The following is a 21,128-nucleotide window of genomic DNA, read 5'->3' on the forward strand; positions in this document are numbered from 1 at the left end:
GCAGCAGGAGAGCACAGCCCTGCATTCCTGGCCAGGCTGCCAAGGCTCTGCTGCTCCCACAGCCCTGGGCGTGCACAGCTGACAGCAGCAGCACAGCCCACACCCCTGGGACAGCCCCTGCACTGCACCAGCACCAGGGCTGGGCCACGGATGGGCTGCAGCCCCAACAGGCACAGCACGAGGGACAAACCAGGAGAGGAGCAAGGAGGAAACACAAGGGACAAACCAGGAGGGGAGCAAGGAGGAAACACAAGGCATAAACCAGGAGAGGAGCAAGGAGGAAACACAAGGGACAAACCAGGAGAGGAGCAAGGAGGAAACACAAGGGATAAACCAGGAGGGGAGCAAGGAGGAAACACAAGGCATAAACCAGGAGGGGAACAAGCAGCAAACACAAGGGATAAAGCAGGAGGGGAGCAGCAGCAAACACAAGGGATAAAGCAGGAGGGGAGCAGCAGCAAACACAAGGGATAAAGCAGGAGGGGAGCAGCAGCAAAGATCTGCACGACAGCAGGGGGAAGGTCCCACACGACGCCCCAGCAGGCTGAGCATACCACTGTTCCTGTCCCTGAGGTGGTCAACTTCCCGCACAGTATTAATTGAGAGATTGTTTATGACACTGCCAGGAGTGACGTAAGGGTCAGTTTCGGGGTCGATGTTTGGATAACCTTTCCATGGCTCACCAGGGCGAAACTCTAGGAATACAGATGCAGGAAAGAAGCTTATTTTCCCTGTATTTTTAAAAAGGAAACAGCTGTCTAAACAATACATCTCCTAATGACTGAAAATCCAAAACCCTTTAAGCATTTAATTTACTTGATTTAGCCATCACTGTATTAATTTGATTTCTCTGGCAGACACAGTTGTCTCTGTACAGTAAAGCTGCCATTCTCCATTCCCATCTGCTAAGAGCACCCCTGGTGCCCTCCTGCACCGGCCGCTGCCCCAGGAGCAGGGGCCCAGGCAGGGAGGGAGGGCAGGGCTGTACCTGGGGGCCAATTAACACTGCTAGAGCCATTAGGGCCTGTACCTGGGGGCCAATTAACACTGCTAGAGCCGTTAGGCGATTTGGCACGGGGCCAGCCGTCCCCAATGGAGCCGGGAGGACTGGCTGGGGAGTTACTGCTGTTCAGGAAGTCGTAAGGAACAAACGGAGAATCTTCCAGCCTAAAACCACTTGAAATAGCACCTGATGGAAAAAAAGGAAAAGAAAAAGAAGCAGTCAAATATTCTTCACGGCTGGTTTTTATATCCCTATATAAATACATATAAAATCGTGCCCTTGTAAATCATTCATGAAATATATAGCAGCACACTGTCCTCTTGTGATGCCGAGTTATACTGGAGATCATACAGGAGTGTATGAATCAAAATGAAAGATGTCTGAGTAATGCAGGAGAAAACTATAACAATAATACCCCATGAAACCCCTTCACTAAAACAGTACATATATTCAAAGGAACATGTGTTCAACTCAAGTAAAGTATTAATTCCAGAGGTAAGAGCATTCTGGGGGACCCCACTTGACTAACAGGGCTCTGTGGTGGGAGAGCTCATGAAAGAAACAGCTACAACCTGTGAGGGATCTTTAGCTACTGCAAAGCTCTGTGGATTCTGTTCCTGTTCTTGGGAGGCAAAAAAATTAATTTAAAAATCTCTGGAGACAGAGAAAGGAATGGTTTAAAAGTTACCAGACAGCAAAGCCAGTTCTGCTGCAGTTCTGAGGGAAGCAGGGACTGCATGAGATACAGAAATTCCTGGCTCTGGTCAGAAAACATCACCTACAGGTAAAGCAACACCACCACTGCCTGTGGCAATAGTGGGAGGGGTTCAGCAGGGCAGCTGCAGGGAATGGCCACTACCAGAGGCAGCTCAGAGCAGCAAAGCAGCTGATGCACCTAAAAATACCCCGACAATCTGAGCCTGAACAGTAACAGGAGACTGGGGACATTTATAACTATCTTTAGACACAGATTCTTGGGCTATAGACTCGAATTTTAACTGGATGATTTCAAGCAACTGAAACAGCTGAAATGTCATATGAATCTTGATTGCTGGAATGAAACACGAAGCAACCAAGTTCAGCTCCTCTAAAACTAAGGACAGCAATGGTACCAAGTCTAGCCCTTCTAAGCTCTTCCCAATTTTAGAATGCAAACACAGACATTCATAACCAAAACCTGCCAGTAAAAATGTCAGCCATGCCCAGAATGTGGTAAATCCCCCAAAATCACCTTAGGACAGAAGGGTGGTGGGAGAGAAAACTTGAAAACCAAGCTTTTGGCTCAAAAATATATGAAGCATTCCACTGGAGATTAAGGTAAAGCTAGTAGCAATAGTCACAGTTACAGAAAAGTCTGGTTAAAAATGAGTTCTGTAGAATGTTTCTAGTAATCTCATCACAAGATCATTCTGTGAGCACAGTCAGCAAAGCTGTGGCTGCTGTGGTAGACAAAGCAAGCTGGCACAGACAGCACAACAGGAACTGCTGTATATAACACAGGAGTGATAACACAGCCCAAGAAGCACTGCAGAGCTGCAGGGACCCCAGAACCCCAGGGGCTGGCCTGGGGTCACTCCCTGAGCCCACGTGCTGCCCAAGGAGTGCTGCACATACCATGTTTGCTGGAGTTCTGATCTAAGGATGTGTTCATAGAAATGCTGTCGACTGTAGTCCATTTCCTCAGCCGAGACTGTGGCTCTTTAATACTGCTCATATCCAGGTTTACATTCAAGTTTGAGTTCATTCCTGAAAGCACACACAGCTCATGAGATACAGAGCAAGCCTCTCCTGCTGCTCCTCGCCACTGCTGCCCCAGAAAGCACTGAAGAGCACGTTGCCATGGTTATGTCATGCTTCAAGTCTCTGCCTCTGAGGAACGTTCTAGCACTGAAACCAGGGAACTCTCTGCACACAGAAGCTAAGCTGAGCAATGCAAAGCACTCCCAAGTTCTCAGCTCATGTCCTCATGCAAAAATGTCAGTGGAAGAAGACATTAGGGAGTTAAGAGAAACCAAAATGTAAATAGCTAAAATATGGGGCAAACAGAACTGCTCTTGACCTGCTGTAGCTGTGCTCTGTATTTCAGATGTTTCTCTGCCAGAGAATCAAGACAATGCCAACCCAAATCAACTCAAATACCTGGAAAACCAGGCTCTTCTGGCCTTGGACAACATGCCCACATGTTTGCCCTTGGCATGCCTGCTCCTTTCCAAGTCTGTAAGAATGCTGAACTCACAGCTCTACCTGGTGCCTTTCCAGCCCTTCAGACCTGTTTACTTCTTTTCTGAAAACAAACCACTACAAGAATTTAACTTGAGAACAGAGACATACAGGGAACTTCTCAAATGTCTCCTGGAAACACCTTCCTTCAGCACTGGGAACAAGGGCTTCCTCTTGCTCCTAAGTGCATGTTCACAGCCATAAAGAAACTCTGATTTACTTTTTGAGGGTTTTTGTTTGTTTTTCTTAAAGGCATGAGCAAGAGTTGGTGCCAGAAAAGCCTCCTCTTGAAATGCCTCAAGAAAAGTGCTTGGAACAGGATGGAGTTTTAAGAACTATAACAACTACCAATAGGTCAAACAGAAAAAAAGGGAATGTCCAGCTGATCCTGTTTCTGACACCTCCCTCTGGCATTCTGCTGTTGTCAGAGCAGTAACTCTGCACCACAGTCACCTTCCTTCCACCTTTGGAGGAGCTGCAGAGACCAGACCTCCAAGAGAAGGCTTAGAAAGACCCCAGGCTGGCAGAGGGGCACAGCTGTGACCAGGCCAATGCCAGCCCCCAGCAGGCACAGCTCTGTCCCAGCTCTCTGTGGGACTGAGGGATGGATACCAGTCCCTGGACATAATCCATCATTTAAACACTTCCCAGAAGTAATTCCTCATATCCTACTGTGGAAGACTTTATATTAGTTATATAGTTATACTATTAGTTATAGTATACTCAGTACTAGTTATTATTTATATCAGTTATACTCACTAGAAAGGTTGTTTTTATTAATAGAAATACTTAATTCTATAATGAACTGGGATGTGACTGCAGAACTGGTGAGGGAGAGAAAAGGATGCTCTGGGTGAGTATCTAGTGAATCCTGACAAATCCTTTCCCTGAAGTGGAAACAGCTCTCCTTGCTCTCCTGACACTGTTATGGGAACACAGAGAAAACAACAAACCCACAGGGTTTTCCAGGAGACAGCTGGGCAAGGTGAGCTCCCTCTCACACAGCTACACCACCACGCTGCACTGGGAGGTGACACCAGCTTTCCTCTGCACTCAGTTCTTCACTAGGGGGGAGAAATTCCAGCAACGTGCTCCTCCTGCCCTTCAGCCTTTATGTGAGGATGAGGGTGCTCTGTGTGCTGAGCAGAGGGACCCCAGCCAACCCCAGACTCCTGAGGGATCTCAAAGCAACCTGACACACACTGCAGACTCCTGAGCCGTGGCCATGACTCATTGAGAGAGCAGCTGTGGGGCTGTGTACAACAATTCCAGCTCAAGGAATCAAACACAAAGGAGCCTGACCTGGGCAGGATGCAATCCCTCAGCAGAGTTTGGTGAGAAAGTGAAATGTGCCTTTCCTTAGGGCTAACACAATGTGTCCAACAGCTCAAAGACTTCCTTTGTATGCCTTGCCCTTAGAATGAAAGCAGAGCTGGACACTGGTGCCAGTCATCACCAGCAGCTCTGGAGCAGCAGCCTGGACTGGAGGCTGGCCCCAGGCCACCCCCAGTGTGGCACTGTCCTGGCCAGTGCCACTCTGCCTGCAAGCACAGGACCTCAGCTGCATGTCCAGGAACAAACTTCCCTGCAGAGGCCAATGAGAATGCAATCAGCCCAACAGAAAGGACCCAATCAGAATAAAAGAGAAGAAAAGCAAAAATGAAGGGGAGGAAAGAAACGGGGGTAAGGAACAGAGGTAAATGGTAAACAGCTGTAGTAAGATAGCATTAAAAAGGGACCTAAAGTAAGAAGAAAATATACAAGCCTGGAATTTCTGAAGTAGAAATTGGACAGAAGCCTGAAAATGTAGGGAGAAAGAAACAGGAGAAGTTTGTATTTATAAATGTTCAGACATTTTGCCTAATGAGACAACAATTCTTTAAAAATGCAAAGCCAAAAGCTTTCTTTTCCTGGACAAAACCACTAACAGGCAAAGTGACTGTTCTACCTTTGCAGTTCTAGAGACATTGAAAGCATTTTTGAAATCCCAAGAAATGTGTCTACATCAATGGATTCTTTGCATGGATTCTGCTTAAAGTCCTTTAGCTCCAGGAATCAGGACTTTGTATCACCCTGGGGATCCAGGGGACAAAAGGAGCACTAAAAGGAGCCTGTCATTCCTCAGGACTGTGAAGTATTGTGCCCTGAGACAGGGACACTCACTGGGAATGAGTGTACTTGGGGAAAAGTTATTTGGTGAGCAAGGGTAACCCCACACAGAAATACTAGTGCCACTAAAAAGGGAAGTACTGACAGGGTTACAGTCATTTTCCAGGAGGAAGCAAGGGGAAAAGTGGGGCTGTGTGTCACACAAACACTGACTGACTGCAGGGCACCCACCTATAGGGAAGCTGCTGAATGCATTGATTGGTGAGGGCCCTTTCTGCAGCTCAGGAGTAGTGTGGGGCATGACATTCTCGAGGAAGGATTTCATGGAGGGCTGATGGAGTGACTGCTGTTGAGAGGGTGGAGTTTGCTGCTTCATTAACAGGTTTGGATCAAGCTGACGGGACTGTTGCATCATCTGTTGCTGCATACTAAGAGATCGACCCTTAAAAAAAACAACAGAGCAGTTACAACACCATGAGCAAAAGCTTTTCCACGTTCTGAGAAAGAGAAATGCACCTTTGTGCCCTGTGCATCCTGCACAGCCAAACCCCAGCACCCAGTCCCTCCTCTAAAGCTCCACCTCCATCCACCCCTGCACACTTCAGTGCGAGTCCCAGCAGGAAATGCAGCTCAGGATGAAAAGCAGCTCCCAGGAGAGTCTGCGAGGGGAGAGTGAGGAGGGTTCCTTACCTGCTGCTCCTGCTGCTGCCGACCCCCTGAAGGCACACTCCTCTGGGGCTGTGCCTTCTGCTGCTGAGCCAGCAGCCGCTGCGGGACAGCCCAGGGTTAGAGCAGGACAGACACCGGCCCCGGCCCCCACACCCACAGCCAGCACCAGCTCACCTGTAACTGGGAGATCTGAGAAAGCTGGTTTAACTGGGACAGTTGATTCAACATGGCTACCTGTTGTGGGCCAAAAAGTGGGCTCAGGCCACCGCTGTTTGGTGCATACTTCAGTAATGATACTGGAACCTGCAACACACGCCAGGGCCAAAGGCAACTGTAACAGCTCTACCCAGGCCAGAGTATGCAGAATACTATAAACCCTGGTCAACACATGCCTGGCTTCATCAAGCCAAATACGCTCCCAAATATTTACAGAATAAATATCAGCAACACCAACAAACAAGGAAGCGGCATTTGGACAGCTCATACACAGAGTGTTTTCTGTATCACTTACCTGAGGGGATAGTAATGGAGGAGGCACTTGAGCACGTGGATTAGGCTGAGATGAATTAAGAGGTTGTGCTGGAGGCTGCTGCATGCTCCTGGGCTGTGCTGCTATATTCCCAACACCAAACACACTGGGATTGCCATTCTGGGGAAAGGATGGGCAGTCAGTGACAGAAAACCTCTTCTGCTGCTTCTCCCACCCCGCACATTTCAATCACAAGTTAAACAGGTATCAATTACACAAGCAGCTACAACGTTATATCAAAAGGCATTAAATGCAGTAAGTAACACACCCAGGATATGCACACAGCCTTACCTGTCTAACAGAATTCAAGCTTTGCATACCCAGCCCTGCTAGGGAGCCCAGGGCTTGGTTAGGTAGTGCATTATTTGAAGGGGGAAGCTTCATGTTTTGATTGGACATAAACTGCATGTTTTGGGACTCGTCTGCTACAATGCCATCCTGATGGGACAGACAAACCGAGGCGCAACAACCAGCCAGCAAGCAAGCAGAAGGGAGAAACCATTGCAGGAGCAGAAGGGAAGAGTCACAGGACAGTCCAGCACCAGCAGGAAATAGGCAGAAAACAAAAGAGATCAGGTTAGTCATCGGTATTGCCAAGGGCAACAGAGAGTGCTTAGTACAGTGCATCAGTGAGTTAACAAGAACAGACCTGTCATGGATTAACCAGCCAGCCCTCAGCCCCCCTGCAGCAGGCTCAGGAGCACACAGCTCCCTGCTCAGGACACAGTGAGGGAGCTCACAGTGTCCCCAGAGAGACCCCACTGACCTTATCGAAGTAAGGACCGCGATCCATGGAAGACTCTTTGGGAATTTGGGGACGAGAACCGGGGCCTTTTCCAACCACACGATTGTAATCTCCCACGCCCAGGCCGTGCTTGTCCATCTCCATCCTCTTGTCCTGCAGTAACCCTGGGCACAGAGAGCTGGCTGCACACCCTGGGGGCACAGCCCCAGCCACACCAACACAGGACTTGTGCTGGGGTGCTGAGCTGAGCCTGCCCTAGGGCAGGACAGCCCTGGACACACAGCACCCCAGCTTTGTACAGCCCTGGACACACAGCACCCCAGCTGTGCACAGCCCTGGACACACAGCACCCCAGCTTTTAGAGGACACCCCCTGTACCAATGCCTGCACACATCTGAGGCATGGGATCACCACCAACACACTTTGCAAGGCTTCACACAGTAATATCTGTCAGCTTGCTCTTAAAATCAAGCATGTATAATTGTTTAAACTTGCAATAATTTAAATAGCAGGCCTGCCATTAATACTGAAATCTAAAACCCAAAAGACAATGAGCCCCAAAGTGAAAATACGCAATTTTGGAGTGGAATAAGGAGAGAGTAACTACACTAAAAACTACAATGCTGCAATTAGTTTTAGTTAAACATTCTATCATCACAGTATACTGTAATTAATGTATTAAGAATTATTTTTCATTTGCTAAAGAAATCCTAACAGTAAATGGAATCAAATAAACTGTAACTGCTCCCAAGTAATTTTACACTCAGGTTTACGCATTTCTAAAATAACTGTTCAGTATTAATTCAGTTCTTAGAACTGACCACGTGTTTCCAAGAATGAACCCAATGAGCCCATGTGGGATTTGGTATGTTTCTGTTTATACTCAGTGGAGGTGCCCGGAGGGCAATCAAGATATTTCTATTACAAGGAACAACCCCACCACACCCTGGAAACATCCTCTCATGCCAGTTTAACATACATAAATATGGATAAACTTAGTTTGATACGTGGCCAATATTCCTATAGCAACCAGGTGATTCTGTGTGCAGCATTACTCACATACACAAATACTCTTCTCTACAAGGACATTCCTTTTCTTTAGGGAAATATACACTTACCTACATATACACTACATATCATTTCAAAAATGTAATTTACAAAAGGATATAAGGTAGTAGAGAGTATAGAAGAAAAAGCAATAAAGTCCAGCTTGGTTCTACTGTTCTTACCTCCAGACATGTCCATCTTATTGCTCTGTATGGGTTCTTCTGGTGATTCTCTCTGAAGTAATAAAATAAATCACTGTTATTTCATTTTTTAAGATAAAACAAAGAGATTCCTGCACACTATTGCAATTCAAAACTGCAAGAAAGAAAAATCAAGACAATCAGATGCTACTTTAAAGCATTTCCTCCCTTCAGTTGCTATCCAGTGAATAATAGGTTCCCTCACCAGAACTCCTAGGAAATGCAGTAAAGCATCAGACTATAGGATGAATACCTGGGTAGTGGTTACAAAACCACTTTTCATCAATAAAGAGATCTTTTTGCAATGAGAATGCACAGAAAAGGGATGGATGACAGGGCAGACAAACACAAGTAAAGAGAAAACCACGATGAAAATGAACACTTGGCAATTGAGCATTTCAATGTCTGCACATTGTAACAAGCCCTGTGGAAAGGCAGCAAAGGCAGACAGAGACAAATACTTACTGAAAAACTGAGATTTGTGAATTGCTTAATGAATGGATTGATCCATGTTTCATCTTGCTTATTTCCACCTTTCATTATTCCCTTTAAAACAAAAAGGAATTCCTGTGATACTCAGATCCGACTTTATTTACATCAACACGTGTTAAGAATGAAAATTAAAGTGTAATGTGCAAGTGCAGTAATTCCTTCTGACTCAGCTGCCAGAAATGACTGCAGGCCTTGCCCCGAGCTGCTCCTCACCTTTGTGGGCATTTTCTTCATGTAGGGTGGCCAGTTTAACGAGGGGTTAGCTTCTTGTGAGGAACTGCTGTTCCACATTCCAATCTCCACATCCTCCTCTTCCTCCCAGCTGGTCTGACGACTGCCACTCAATGGCATATCATCTCCACACCAACTATCTTGCATAGATTTAGGCCCTGGTGGTGAAAGAACCCAGCAGTGAACATTGCAGAAGCAGCTCCACCAAACAGCTCGATGCCTACTGCAAGGTAAAAACCTTCCCTGCAAGGAAACCACGAAGCTTCCAGAGAGGGATTTCAGCCTTCTCAAGCACACCGAGAGCACTCACCAGGCTTGTTTGGAGGCTGCTGCCCCAGAGAAGTGGTTCCCCAGCCCGAGGTGCCTCCTGCATCGCTGACAGGCTCTCCCCAGCTCGTACCAGTGTCCATGGGCTTGCCCCACGCCGCTGTCCCGTTATCCACAGTGGTGGCTGGAGCAGGAGGCTCTCCCCAACCTGTGCAAAGCAGGGGGAGTTATTGGCATCGTTCTGAACAAGATTTTAAAGGTACCTAAAGAGACCCAAGTGTTTTGCCTTTTCTATATGCTTAACATACAGTAAAAAGCATGTGAGCACATATTCTTGTTGTGTGGGAGGGTCATTGTTACAACTGCAAGCTGTTCCATTAATAAAAGTAATCACAAAAATACAAACTTTGTATTTACAGTATTACATTCTGATAATACAAATTTCCAAGATATTAAGCTAAGAGCTGCTTGTTACAAGTAACTGACTCCATCTGGCACTTAAAAAGAGACACAGCACAAAATACTTCCTATATCCTGTTAAGTTCCTCTCCAAAATCATTATTTACTGCTCATGAAGCTACAAGACCAGAAAGTCTGACACCAAATCCTTAAAAACCCATCACCCCTCATTCTGTCCTGCAGAAGCTCAATGTGCTTCTTTTTTTTTTTTTTTTGAAGCCTCATTGGCAAAATTAAATTTTATCTGGTTTAGAATCATTTAGGAAAGTATTTCAATCCTCAGACACTATTTTAAGTATTTTCTCTGTGTTCCCACTCCCCAGAACTCAAGCAGAGCTGTTTAGCCCTTATTACTGCAGTTATTTAAAACTGGAGCTCCCAATCTGTACAAACACATCAATGCTCTGTGACAATGCTGTTCATTTCTTTAACAAACAGAAACTGTACTTCATTGCCACTTTGCCCTTTCCACTCTGAAATGAAAATATTGTTCTAAGAAGCAAGACTAAAAAAGAGCTTTACAGTCAATAGAAAACACAAATTTGGGTAAAAGCCAGGCTTACCAGAACCCGAGCTGCTCTCCTTGCTAGACATGGCACTTGAAGACAGTAGCTGCGGGTGTACCTGTGCTTGCTGGTCTGAACTGCTGCTACTGTTAGGGACATTTTTATTCCACATATTCACATTTTTGTAGTTGTATTTGCTCGGATCACCCCAAGCAGAAGTTCCATCATCAATCTCCATCTTGCGGCGAATGGATTCGGGGGACGGCTCCTCCCAGCCCGTGGGCTCCTCCTCCTTTGCTGGGGCTGGCATTGGCCCCCCCAGCCAGCCGGACCCCGGGGGCTTGTTTGTGGCAGACGGGGCTCCCCAAGAGCCAACATCTTGTTTGTTCCACTCAGGAGAGGTGATTGGCTTTGATGAGTCCCCCCAGACTTGAGGCTGATTGGATTTGGGAGGGTCTCCCCAGCCCTGGCTCTGATTAGACTTTGCAGGCTCATCCCATCCTGAAGAGTTGTTTGGGGTTGCATTGTTGCCTCCCCAAGTAACAGAATTTGATTTACCTGGCTCATTCCAACCAGACACCGACCTGTCGCTGTTGCTGCCTCCAGAACTGGATTTCTTTGCCTCACCCCAGTGGTTACTTCTGGAGTTTTCACCCCAGCTATCACCAGCAGACACCGCCCAACCCTGGCTGGCCTTCTGTCCATCTCCCCATCCCTGCTTCATCTTCGGTGTGTCATTCCAGGATGACTTTTCTTCTTTGCCACTTCCCCACGATTGATTGCTCTTGACCATTACTGTAGCAGCAGAATCTTCTTCCCACCCCCCTTGGCTGTTTGACCCTTTGGAGTCTCCCCACCTTGTAGCAGACTTTGGATCTCCCCACCCCGATACAGATGAGGTATCGTTATTATTAGGGCTAGGTCTATCCACACACCCCCCTGAGCTGGAAGTCTGTGTCACAGAGCCCCCCCAGGCCTCTGTCCCATTGTCAGTTTTTCTTTCACCCCTCGGTGATGTTTCAGTATCCCAGGCAGTGTTCTGTTTGATTGGAGTCTGTCCCCACCCGGAGTTGGAAAGGACACGCGGATCTAGGTCAGTTCTGTTCACTATGCTTTGGAGTAACGTGTGCTGGTCAACTTTCCTCCTCTCTCGGTTCTGGCCCTCGGCAGCCGCTCTGTCCTCGTGGCACCCGGCGCTCTCTGAGCTGCCCTCGCTGTCCCCCGTACCTGTTTTGGCCCACGAGCTGCTCTGCTCAGCCATCTGGGAGGCAGCAGAACTCTGGCTGCTGAGCTCCTCCTCCTCAGTAGACTTCCATCCATTTGTAAACTTCCTGCTGTTTCCATTGACGCCCTCGTTGGAATGCTGATTGCCGGGCAGTTTGCTCCATTCCCCGTTGGAAATGTTGGTGCCAGTGTTCTGTGCGGGGCTGCCCCATCCTCTTCTGCTCCCGCCAGCGCTCGCACCGCTCCCGTTTCCCCAGGGCATGTTCTGGGAGCCGACTGCCCCTGCCTCCCACACCCCTCCGCCTTTACTCCCGTTGATTTGAAAGTTAGTGCTGCTGGGCCCGCTGCCGCCCGGCTGCATTAGAGTTGCATTCACAGTGTCACCATTAGCTTGGCTGTTTGGGCCTGGACATTTGTCTCCAGAGTAACTAGAACCATAGGCACCCCAGGTAGTACCGTAAGAGCCGCCAGTTTTGGCCTCACCGTTGCTCAGGTGAGAGATGGAGGTGCCGTTTGCCACTGGAGAGGCCTGAATCTGAGAATGATTCATTGTGCTCACGCGCCAGGCCCCGGGCCCTGCAGTGCTGGGCAGCTCGTTCATCTGCACCGAACCAGCAGAGTTTGGTAAACTAGAGGTCATAAAGTTAGTAGTGTTATTTGGTCCATTCATTTCAGTGTTAAGGTTTTGAGGTTGCCCACTGAATGAAACATTCCTTGTACCATTTACTTCAGAATCACAACTTTCCTGAAGGCTTCCCCAGGAACCGTGGGCTGAGCCACCCACTTTCGAGTTAATACTCTGGCTGTTGGCCATCTGACCTATGGTACTGCACTGAATGCTTGTGCCAGGACTCCCACTCCCCACGGACCCTTTCAGGGCATGTCCACTGTTCTCCAACACGGACCAGGCACCATGGTTGCCATTTGAATTCAAAGTGCTTGGATTTAACCCTCCATTTGATGAAGAGCTTATGGTGCCCCAAGCATTCATTCTATTGTTGCTACTTTCAGATTTGCTGTCAGGAGCATCCACAGAAACTTGACATGTGCTTATTATGGACCCATGGGATAACCCCCAGGGCCCATTAATACTTCCATTGCCCACATTATTGCTGTTGCTACCAACCACAAACTTATTCTGAGCCCCGTGGCCGAGGCCGTTGCGAATGCCGTCGCCCTCTCCTGCCGTGCTCCCTGAAGCCATGATCACGAGGTTCCGCTCCGACCCAGAGCTGGAGGCAGAGTCAGTGTCCATACATTCTGAAGTCAGCTCTGGGTCACTGCCAGTGATTGATGGCCATGCTTCTTTGTCAGAGCCGTCTACGATAACTTTATCCCAGTTTGTGCTGGAGTCACTATTTGAAGAGACTGGTCCCCAGTGAGAATTTTCATAATGGGATCCTAGACCACTGTGGTTCAGATCTAGAACGAAGAAGGAAATCCCAAGAGCATTATTATGAGTTTAGCATTATTACTTCATTAAGCAGAAGAGGGGGGAAAAAAAGTATAAAGATATTAAGCCAGGAATTATTTTGCTTATTATTTTGCTTCTGTTAAAACTACAGTCATGGAAAGTGACAGAGAAAGCTCTAAGTACAGCTGCCCAAAGGCAGCCACGCACAGCCCAGAACACCTCCCAGCATGCAGAGCTGCTCTCACAAAAACCTCAGAAAACTTTAGACTCCTAAGGGTCTTTTTCTTCCAGACAAACATTTTTTAAAAGGATACTCTGTATCACCACATACAAACTATTTTCTAAAACACATATAGGTATTAAAAACACAATAGTAAATAAAGCCTGAAAACACACCAAAAGGCAGAAATTCCAAGAGGACATGGCCCTGGCCCAGCAGTACTAACTGCTGTGTGACAGCAGCCAGAGAACACACACCTTCCCACCCCTTTTACAGATGTTGTATAGGAGCCTTCAGTACAAGTTATTCAAAGTATTCTCTTTAATACAACAACAGCTTGGCACAAAAAGCACAACACCCATCTGAAGCTCTGCTTTCAGAATGCACTGATGCACAAGCCTATTTTTAATTAATTTTTAATCAATATCAGTATTACTCATCCTACAGTGAAACAGAACTGAGTGCAAGACCCTGGCTCCCAGAGGTGGAGCAGCTCGGAGCAGGGAGCACCCACTGCTCCTCAGCCCTGGCACTCAGCTGAGCTTCCCCTGGCACATCGAGGTGAGGAACAAGGATGGTGGCCCAGCAGTTTGCACCAGCAGGAGTGGCAGAGCCCTTGGCAGCCAGGCAGAGTGCTGTGATGATGTGTGGCAGCTGGAGAGCCACCACCACCCTTGGGAGAGCCAGGATTTGGCTGAGCCTAACCCAGAGCCTGCCCATTCGGGTGGCGCCACAAGAACGCTGCCATGGCTGAACAACCGCCCAACAAACTTCAAGGTTTCAGCTCTCACCCCAGTATTTTAAAAAAGGACATTCAACCTGCACTAAGGGACTGGTCAAAGAGCTGTGTGCACTCTTGGGAGTGAGAGAACCTACGGCACAGAACAAGATCCTGATCACACAAACACCATCCCAGGAACAGCCTCCCTTTTAAAAGCAACACAAAGGCACACACAGATGGCAAACAGCCTGAATTCAGCAATGAGAGATACAGGTTAGGACTACAAGTCTGAGGGAGATGGTAAAACAAACTCTAATTTGCACAGCAGCAGAACACATGAAGAAAGCTTGCATTTATTCCAATTCTGTTACCCGAATTTAGCTGCAGTTTGTGCAGAGCTGATCCACAGGCAGCACGCAGTGATTAACTTCCACTCAGCTGAACTCCTCCCATTCCACACAAACTACTCAGACCAACAGTCCTTCTCCTGCACATAAATGTGTGTGTGATGTCTAGTATGAGCCACTGCTCTGGAACACTCCTACCTGAGCCTCCCCAGCTCGTGCACTTCAGAGACCAAGGACACAAACACTGAGCAAGCAGATACCAGCTCTGACTTTCTGTAGCTGGCAGAGACCACAGAACACCCTCAAAACTGAAAAATGACATGTGACAACACCCTGCATTTGGTGCACAGCACCGGGAGCCAGAACAGCCCACTCTTGCTTTTCTTCCCAAAACTATTTAAAGTTGCAACTGAACTTTTGCTGCTTAAATCCTTGACAAAAAACCATTTCCACAAACCCGAGTTTCTTAAAATTCTGTAATCTGCTAAGATTGCTTTCAGTAATTTTTAATTTAATGCTTTCCAGCTATGATTTATCCTGCAGGAAACATTTGCAAAAAAACTGTACGTATTTTAAAAAGCAGTTTGTCATCACATGGGCTAAAATAAACCGGATTGAGAAGCGTAAATTAAGAAATACCTGAACCTTGCACCCTCTGCCTCCTTTTCCTGCTCCAGCACACCTGGCAGCCCAGGCTGTCAATACCATACCTTGCCAATCACTGCACCTTTGGGCCTTATGAACAAATGCATTTTAGTAAATACAGTCCTGAGCTTTTAGCAAACAATCAAGACATGATTTCCTCCACAGTGTGACACGTCTCTGATAGGAAGCAAAAGCTTGCACAGATTATTCAATACCATAAGAGACAGGTCAGCATGGAAGCATAAAAGTAAAAAACAAAAAAACCCAGTATCTTAACGCTAAGGTGACAAAAACTCTTAGTTTGAATTCTGACTTAATTAGAAAATTAAAAATGTTAAAACAAATTAGTATGCAATGGCACAGAGAAAGTATACTGCAATCATTCACACACCCATGCCAATGAAAAGCATAAGCCAAAGAACAAAAATAAAAATTAAAAAATCAGACAAAATTGTGTGAAACATGTAACCACCACAAACACGTAGTGCAAAAGCAGGTGAGATGGAAGTAGCTAACCTGACTGGTTAGGGGAGTGGCTCACCAAGTCCCGAATGGGAGGCATGCCTACAAAAAAAAAGCAAGAAAATCACAGAAGTGTTACTTCAGCAAATGAGAGAACAGTCCCCAAAGCACTCAGTGCTGCAAGCCCAGTCCTTAGACCCCTTTTTCAGGACAGGTTTCTCTCAGAGCCAGCTCAGTCTCACTGTCTGCTCTGAATCACGTTCCCCACACAGGGAGCAGGGACATGCCAACAAACTCAGCCTGGGGACGTGAGAATTAGCAATTCTGCTGCTTTTATGACACATTTCAATTACAACCTACTTGTTACACATTTGGCATTTAATGAACCAATTTAATGTGTCCTTAAAAGTTTGATTTATACAAAAAAAGAGGATATAGTCAGGGAAACCACAACCAGTTCATTTTGGACTGTACTGACTAAGAAGTTGAGCAGTCAGGCCTGAAACTTCAGCAAGTTCCTCTCCCCTCTCTGCACAGCACATCTGCTCCACCTCCCAGTCAGGACTCTGCAGCATCTGAGCATGGCCCAGCTCTGACCGAACCTAAGCACGTGCACAGCAATCCATCATCACCTGCCCCTTCACGTCCTGCTCCTCCCCTGTGCCACACAGGCACCGTGAGAATCAAACTCCACTTTCAAACCCACAAATTCTGCAGCTGGAGACCACAACTGTTGCACTGAAGGCAACGTTCCCCAAAGGAGTGCAACCCTCATCACTACCAACTGCAAATCCCAACTGCTCCCTCCTTCCCTGAGTCCCCCAACAGCTGAGAACCACCCCAGGTTATTACAGGCACCTTTTGCTCCCAAGGGCTCTGGCTGGGACACAACTTTGTGGCTCTGCTGTGAGATGCACCAGGACAAAGGCAGATGGGAGGAATCCAAACTGGAGCCCTGCCTGGAGCCCAGTCCTGCTCTCCTGTTCAGCTCAGGCCACAGCCAAAGCAGTTACTGCTGGAAATACTTCAGTTTATAATAATAAATCATTTCACTGTGGAACAGCCACCTGGTGATCCCAAGGTGCTCCAGAGCAGAGGTGAGCAAACATCAGGGCAGCAATCAACCCTGCCCTTCATGTCAAGTTTGCACATGGGGCACGTCAGTGAAGACAACAACTAAACTGGGAATGAAAGTGTCCTGATAAAGAGCTGCTTAGGGAGAGTTCTAAAAATAACCATCTTGGCACTGGCCTGGATCTGTTTCAGAAGCACTACAAGCCATGAGCTTCATTTATGTGTCTCTACTAAAACAACATGCCAAATGTCCTAAAAACAGCAGGAAAAACCCAGCCCACAGGCCAATCCCTTCTTCAGCTTTACTTCTAGACAAAGCCTGTTGATTTTCCAAACAGGAGACAACTGTTCACACAAAATACAAGTAAAGAAATGGGGTTTAGATCACTGATATAGTTAAAAAATTCTCCAATACCAACGACTTAAAATCTTAGTGTGCCCAGGGCAATTAAAGACTTTAAATTCAGCAGTATCTGCCTGCATTACCTGGCTTTTACAAAGCACCTACCAAACCATTCCACACAGCTGAACTGGGGGGAGATCCTTTCAGGAATTACACACAAAACCACAACCATTCCCAACTCCAGCAATTCTGACTTCAACACTTGAAGCCCCAGTTCTTCTTTTAGCCCTAAAGTACAGATCAGTCCCAGCAGCCGTTGGTTTATCCATGGATGTCCTGTCTATGCAAGCGACCTACAGTCAAATGTCACGAGATTTTGGACTCCAGAGGTAACACAGAGAGTACCTGGAGCTGCTGGTGGGGCTGAAAGAGGAAGTAGGGAGAGTGAGTGAAACTGAGACAGGCAAATGACAACTGCATTTCCTTTCAGACACAAAGGTGGCAGAAAACATCAGCCCTGCTGGACGGGGCCTCCCCCACCTCACCAGCACCAGACCAGAGCCTGAAACAGAAACCCAGCACAGAAACAGCATCTGCCTTTCCATTATCATCATCTTGTCTGTGTTTAGGAAGGATCATGACAACAGCTCTAAAGCAGCTGTGACTCCTGGTTATCCCAGGGAAGGAGACATTCCAGGCACAGATGTGGCACCAAGAAAGCAGAGCTGAGTGCCCAGCCTCAGATGGCAGCTCTGAGCTCTCCTGGGACACCCACAGAACACCAGGGACAGCTCTGGCAGGAGCTACAGCCAACACAGCCACTGTCCTAAGGTGACAAAGGGACCTGGCCACCCCCTGTCTCCCTGCAGGACCCTGAACCTGGCTGGACACAGCACCCAAAGCACCAGGGCACTGCCCAGAGCACACCTGCCCCAGCCCCAGCACAGCCCTGGCACCTGCTGGCACTGCCCACAGCAGCACAAACCCACACAGCACTGAGCAAACCTGGGCAAATGCAGCACACAATGGGAATCCAGCTAATTAAATGCTGGGCTGGTGCTCACAGAAGTACAATGGAGAACAGCACACAAATCCTCTGGATACAACTGGGAGACTTAATAGGTTGTATAAGCAGTAATACTTCTTAATTTCATTTACGTGTGAATTTTTATTTAAATCACCACTCTTATTTAAATCACCTTGCTACAAACCTTGACCACTAGAGTATACACACTGCAGGAAAAGCCTCATCTTAATGAAAGGTAACTTTAAACACCACTAGGGACAGGAACAACATCATACAGGCGAAGCAAAGAGAAGAAGCTGCTTAAAAATTACCTGTTGCAATGGCAAAGAGTTCTATCAGTACGTTACAGAAATAACATTGGAAAGTATGAAAAATAATATGGGAACCATTCCTCAAGGACTCATGGATAAACTGCTTCCAGTGCTTTGTTTACTTGCATTTTAAATCCTGATTCTTCAAGATGCAGTAATCAGAACAGCTCAAAATTTAACTCAAACCTGAAATACCAAGGCTATTTTCAGTGTTTTACTATTCTTTCTTTTTTTTTGCTAAAAGGGCTGAGAGTCACATCCTTTGTAGTCTATAAAACACTAGTTTTGAGAAACATTGAAAATTCAGTAAAGTCACAGAAGAAACTATTTGTGGGAAAAAGTTACATCATCACTGCTACGTGCACATCAAAATGTAAATACAAGTATAAAAATAAGAAAGTATTAAGCACTGGCATGCATTAATACCAAATCCCTTTGAAAAGCTAGATCCCTCACAGAAAGTTACTTTTTTCCAGACAAAAATAAACTACATTAATGTCCTGTAAAATTAACTGAGCTGCATGTTAGTGCAGTCACTGAACAGCACATCCTACACATGTAACAGGCAAGTTCACCTGGCTTAAAAGGCTGTTTGAAGGAATGCATAACAAACCAAAATAACAAAAGATGATTGAATTTAAATAGCAGTAAAGGTATGGATCCATTCTTTGTTGTAATACAACAAAGCTTCAGGAGAAAAACTCGAGAAAAACTCTGACCTGACAATAAAAGACAATTCTGATATCCTGAACAAGCTGTACCCCGGCTGGATCTCCAGGTATGAAGTTAAAAATGAAAGCCAAATCTCAAGGTGCTGTTCAATCACATAAAGAAATGTGCTGGAAGGAGCTTTGAAGACCACTCAGTTCCACTGCCATGGCAGGGACCCCTTCCACCATCCCAGGCTGCTCCCAGCCCTGTCCAGACTGGCCTGGGACATTCCAGGGATCCAGGGGCAGCTCCAGCTGCTCTGGGCACCAGTGCCAGGGCCTGCCCACCCTCCCAGCCAGGAATTCCTAATTCCCAATATCCCATCCATCCCTGCCCTCTGGCAGTGGAAGCCATGCCCTGTGCCCTGTCACTCCATGCCTTGTAAACAGTCTCTCTCCATCCTTCCTGTGGGCTCTCCCAGCCTTTCCTCCCAGCAGAGCTGCTCCATCCCTCTGCTGCCTCCAGCAGCTCCACAGGCCTGTGCTGGCCCCAGGGCTGGGGTCTCACCTGAGTGGGGCACAATTCCCCTGCCCTGCTGCCCAGGCTGTGGGATCAGCCCATCTGGGGAGGGCTCCTAAAGATCCTTCTTTCTGGGGTGTGCCCACCAAAACTGGATGCAGCAGAGGTGCTTTGTACCACAGCCGTGCTGGGATAGTGCTGAACACAGATCAGGGAATGTGCAGCACAGCAGAGGCCACACTGGAACCACCACCTGCTCCTGCCATGTCTGCACCCACTGCTGCCAAGAGCCTGGGACAGGGGCTGAGCTTCAGCGTGCAACCTGCCCTGAGAGGCCAAACCACCCTGCAACACCCACTGTCAAGCCCTGACACAGGAAAGGATCTCCTCGTGCTCCAGCTTACAGTGCAAGCTCAAATACCGTTGGCTGAAATACTCCCCTGATAATGAATTTAAGTGACTGGATTTTAGCTGAAGGAAAACAAGGCACTGCCCTCACCTGGCTGTTTTTTGCTGCTGTTGGGCACTTCTCCGTTGGTCACGGGCTGGTTATTGGTGCCAGTGCTGCCTCCTGGCTGGCCGTTGAACACCTTGGGGCTGGATCCCAGGTTCGCAGCTATCCCTGGTAACTGCTGCCCCCGTTTCAGAAGCTGCTTCTGTTCCTGGTGTCGGAATCGCGGCGGTACTTCCCGAGGAGGGTACCGAGGCAAGGGCTGCTGCTGGCTGCTGGCTGGGGCCCGCTTGGCATTATTGGGAGTGCTGGTTCCTGGGGAAGTGCCGTTGGAGGTGACGGGCTGGGGCTGGCTTACACTGGTCTTGGTTTGTTCTGGCACTGCCCCCACCCCCAGGAAAAAGAAAGTGGGACAAAGTTATTCATGTGAAAAGCAACTGAAAAAATTGAAGGCTAAGTCAATATTAGTAGAGGTGTTTATTTATGAGGTAATGGCAGCATTTCTTCTGATTCAAGTTGCAACTCATCCCCGAGGAAAAGCTCTGTTATCCCTCAATGACACGCTTTAGTGGTACAGATCTGGAAGCAGGAATATGCCTTGCTATCACTCCTAACCAAGTTCTCTCAGTTACAGGATAATACTAACCAGCTTTCTACAAAACAGCACTATGCAGTTTATTTCAGCACTGAACCTTCATTTAGAAAACATTTAAGTATTAAAAAATTATGTTTCCCATTTAAGTATTACCTATAGAAAACTGCTCTGGCCTGGCCCAAAAAGAACAAGGGGCAAACAGGACCTACAGGACATGCTGCTTTAGGGAGCCCAACATGCAAAGGGACAGCTCGTTATTCATGGCCTCAGGTGCCTGCTGCCAGCACAGGGACTGCTGCACGCAGGACAGCACTGGCACTGGGGAAATGCCAAATGTGCAACTGCAGCTCCAAGTGACCTCAGTGCCAGCAGCACGGCCCCAGCAGGGCGAGGGCAAGGTCAAAGCATGGGCAGAGGGAGCACAGCAAGCCCAGACATCCCCGGCCCCACAGCCCAGCCCAGCAGGCAGGAAGGGTCCTGAGCTCCTGCTGTGGGACTGCTGCTGCTGCTGCTGCCAGCCTCCAGCTGCAGGTCGGCTCTGCCCCCCTCACTGCATTGATATGTTAATAATGTGCTTTGCAAATTCCTTCGATGAGATATGCGTTAAGTGCCAATATTTATTGTGCAACTTCCTAAGATACCTCAAC

At 47.5% G+C, this 21,128-nt stretch overlaps 1 protein-coding gene across 11 annotated transcripts in view; it reads right to left on the reverse strand.

Moving 5' to 3' along the window:
- TNRC6A (trinucleotide repeat containing adaptor 6A) overlaps positions 1-21,128 on the reverse strand; it is a 70,573-nt gene that overhangs the window by 3,730 nt on the left and 45,715 nt on the right. For 5 of the 11 annotated variants that reach the window (XM_077187011.1, XM_077187004.1, XM_077187002.1 and 2 more), the window contains 17 exons: positions 19,935-20,267; positions 15,565-15,612; positions 10,535-13,123; positions 9,556-9,720; positions 9,228-9,403; positions 8,988-9,068; positions 8,505-8,556; positions 7,297-7,439; positions 6,822-6,968; positions 6,513-6,650; positions 6,176-6,304; positions 6,023-6,100; positions 5,564-5,774; positions 4,989-5,021; positions 2,618-2,749; positions 1,031-1,189; positions 555-695 (listed from right to left, as the gene is read on the reverse strand). In XM_077187011.1, coding sequence (XP_077043126.1) covers positions 555-695; positions 1,031-1,189; positions 2,618-2,749; positions 4,989-5,021; positions 5,564-5,774; positions 6,023-6,100; positions 6,176-6,304; positions 6,513-6,650; positions 6,822-6,968; positions 7,297-7,439; positions 8,505-8,556; positions 8,988-9,068; positions 9,228-9,403; positions 9,556-9,720; positions 10,535-13,123; positions 15,565-15,612; positions 19,935-20,267 — 4,755 coding nt within the window. The remainder of the gene's footprint in view (positions 1-554; positions 696-1,030; positions 1,190-2,617; positions 2,750-4,988; positions 5,022-5,563; positions 5,775-6,022; positions 6,101-6,175; positions 6,305-6,512; positions 6,651-6,821; positions 6,969-7,296; positions 7,440-8,504; positions 8,557-8,987; positions 9,069-9,227; positions 9,404-9,555; positions 9,721-10,534; positions 13,124-15,564; positions 15,613-19,934; positions 20,268-21,128) is intronic. The other 6 variants (XM_077187005.1, XM_077187007.1, XM_077187003.1 and 3 more) reach the window with 6 other exon arrangements.

The sequence above is a fragment of the Agelaius phoeniceus genome, chromosome 16, assembly GCF_051311805.1.
Source record: "Agelaius phoeniceus isolate bAgePho1 chromosome 16, bAgePho1.hap1, whole genome shotgun sequence".
Taxonomy (NCBI): domain Eukaryota; kingdom Metazoa; phylum Chordata; class Aves; order Passeriformes; family Icteridae; genus Agelaius; species Agelaius phoeniceus.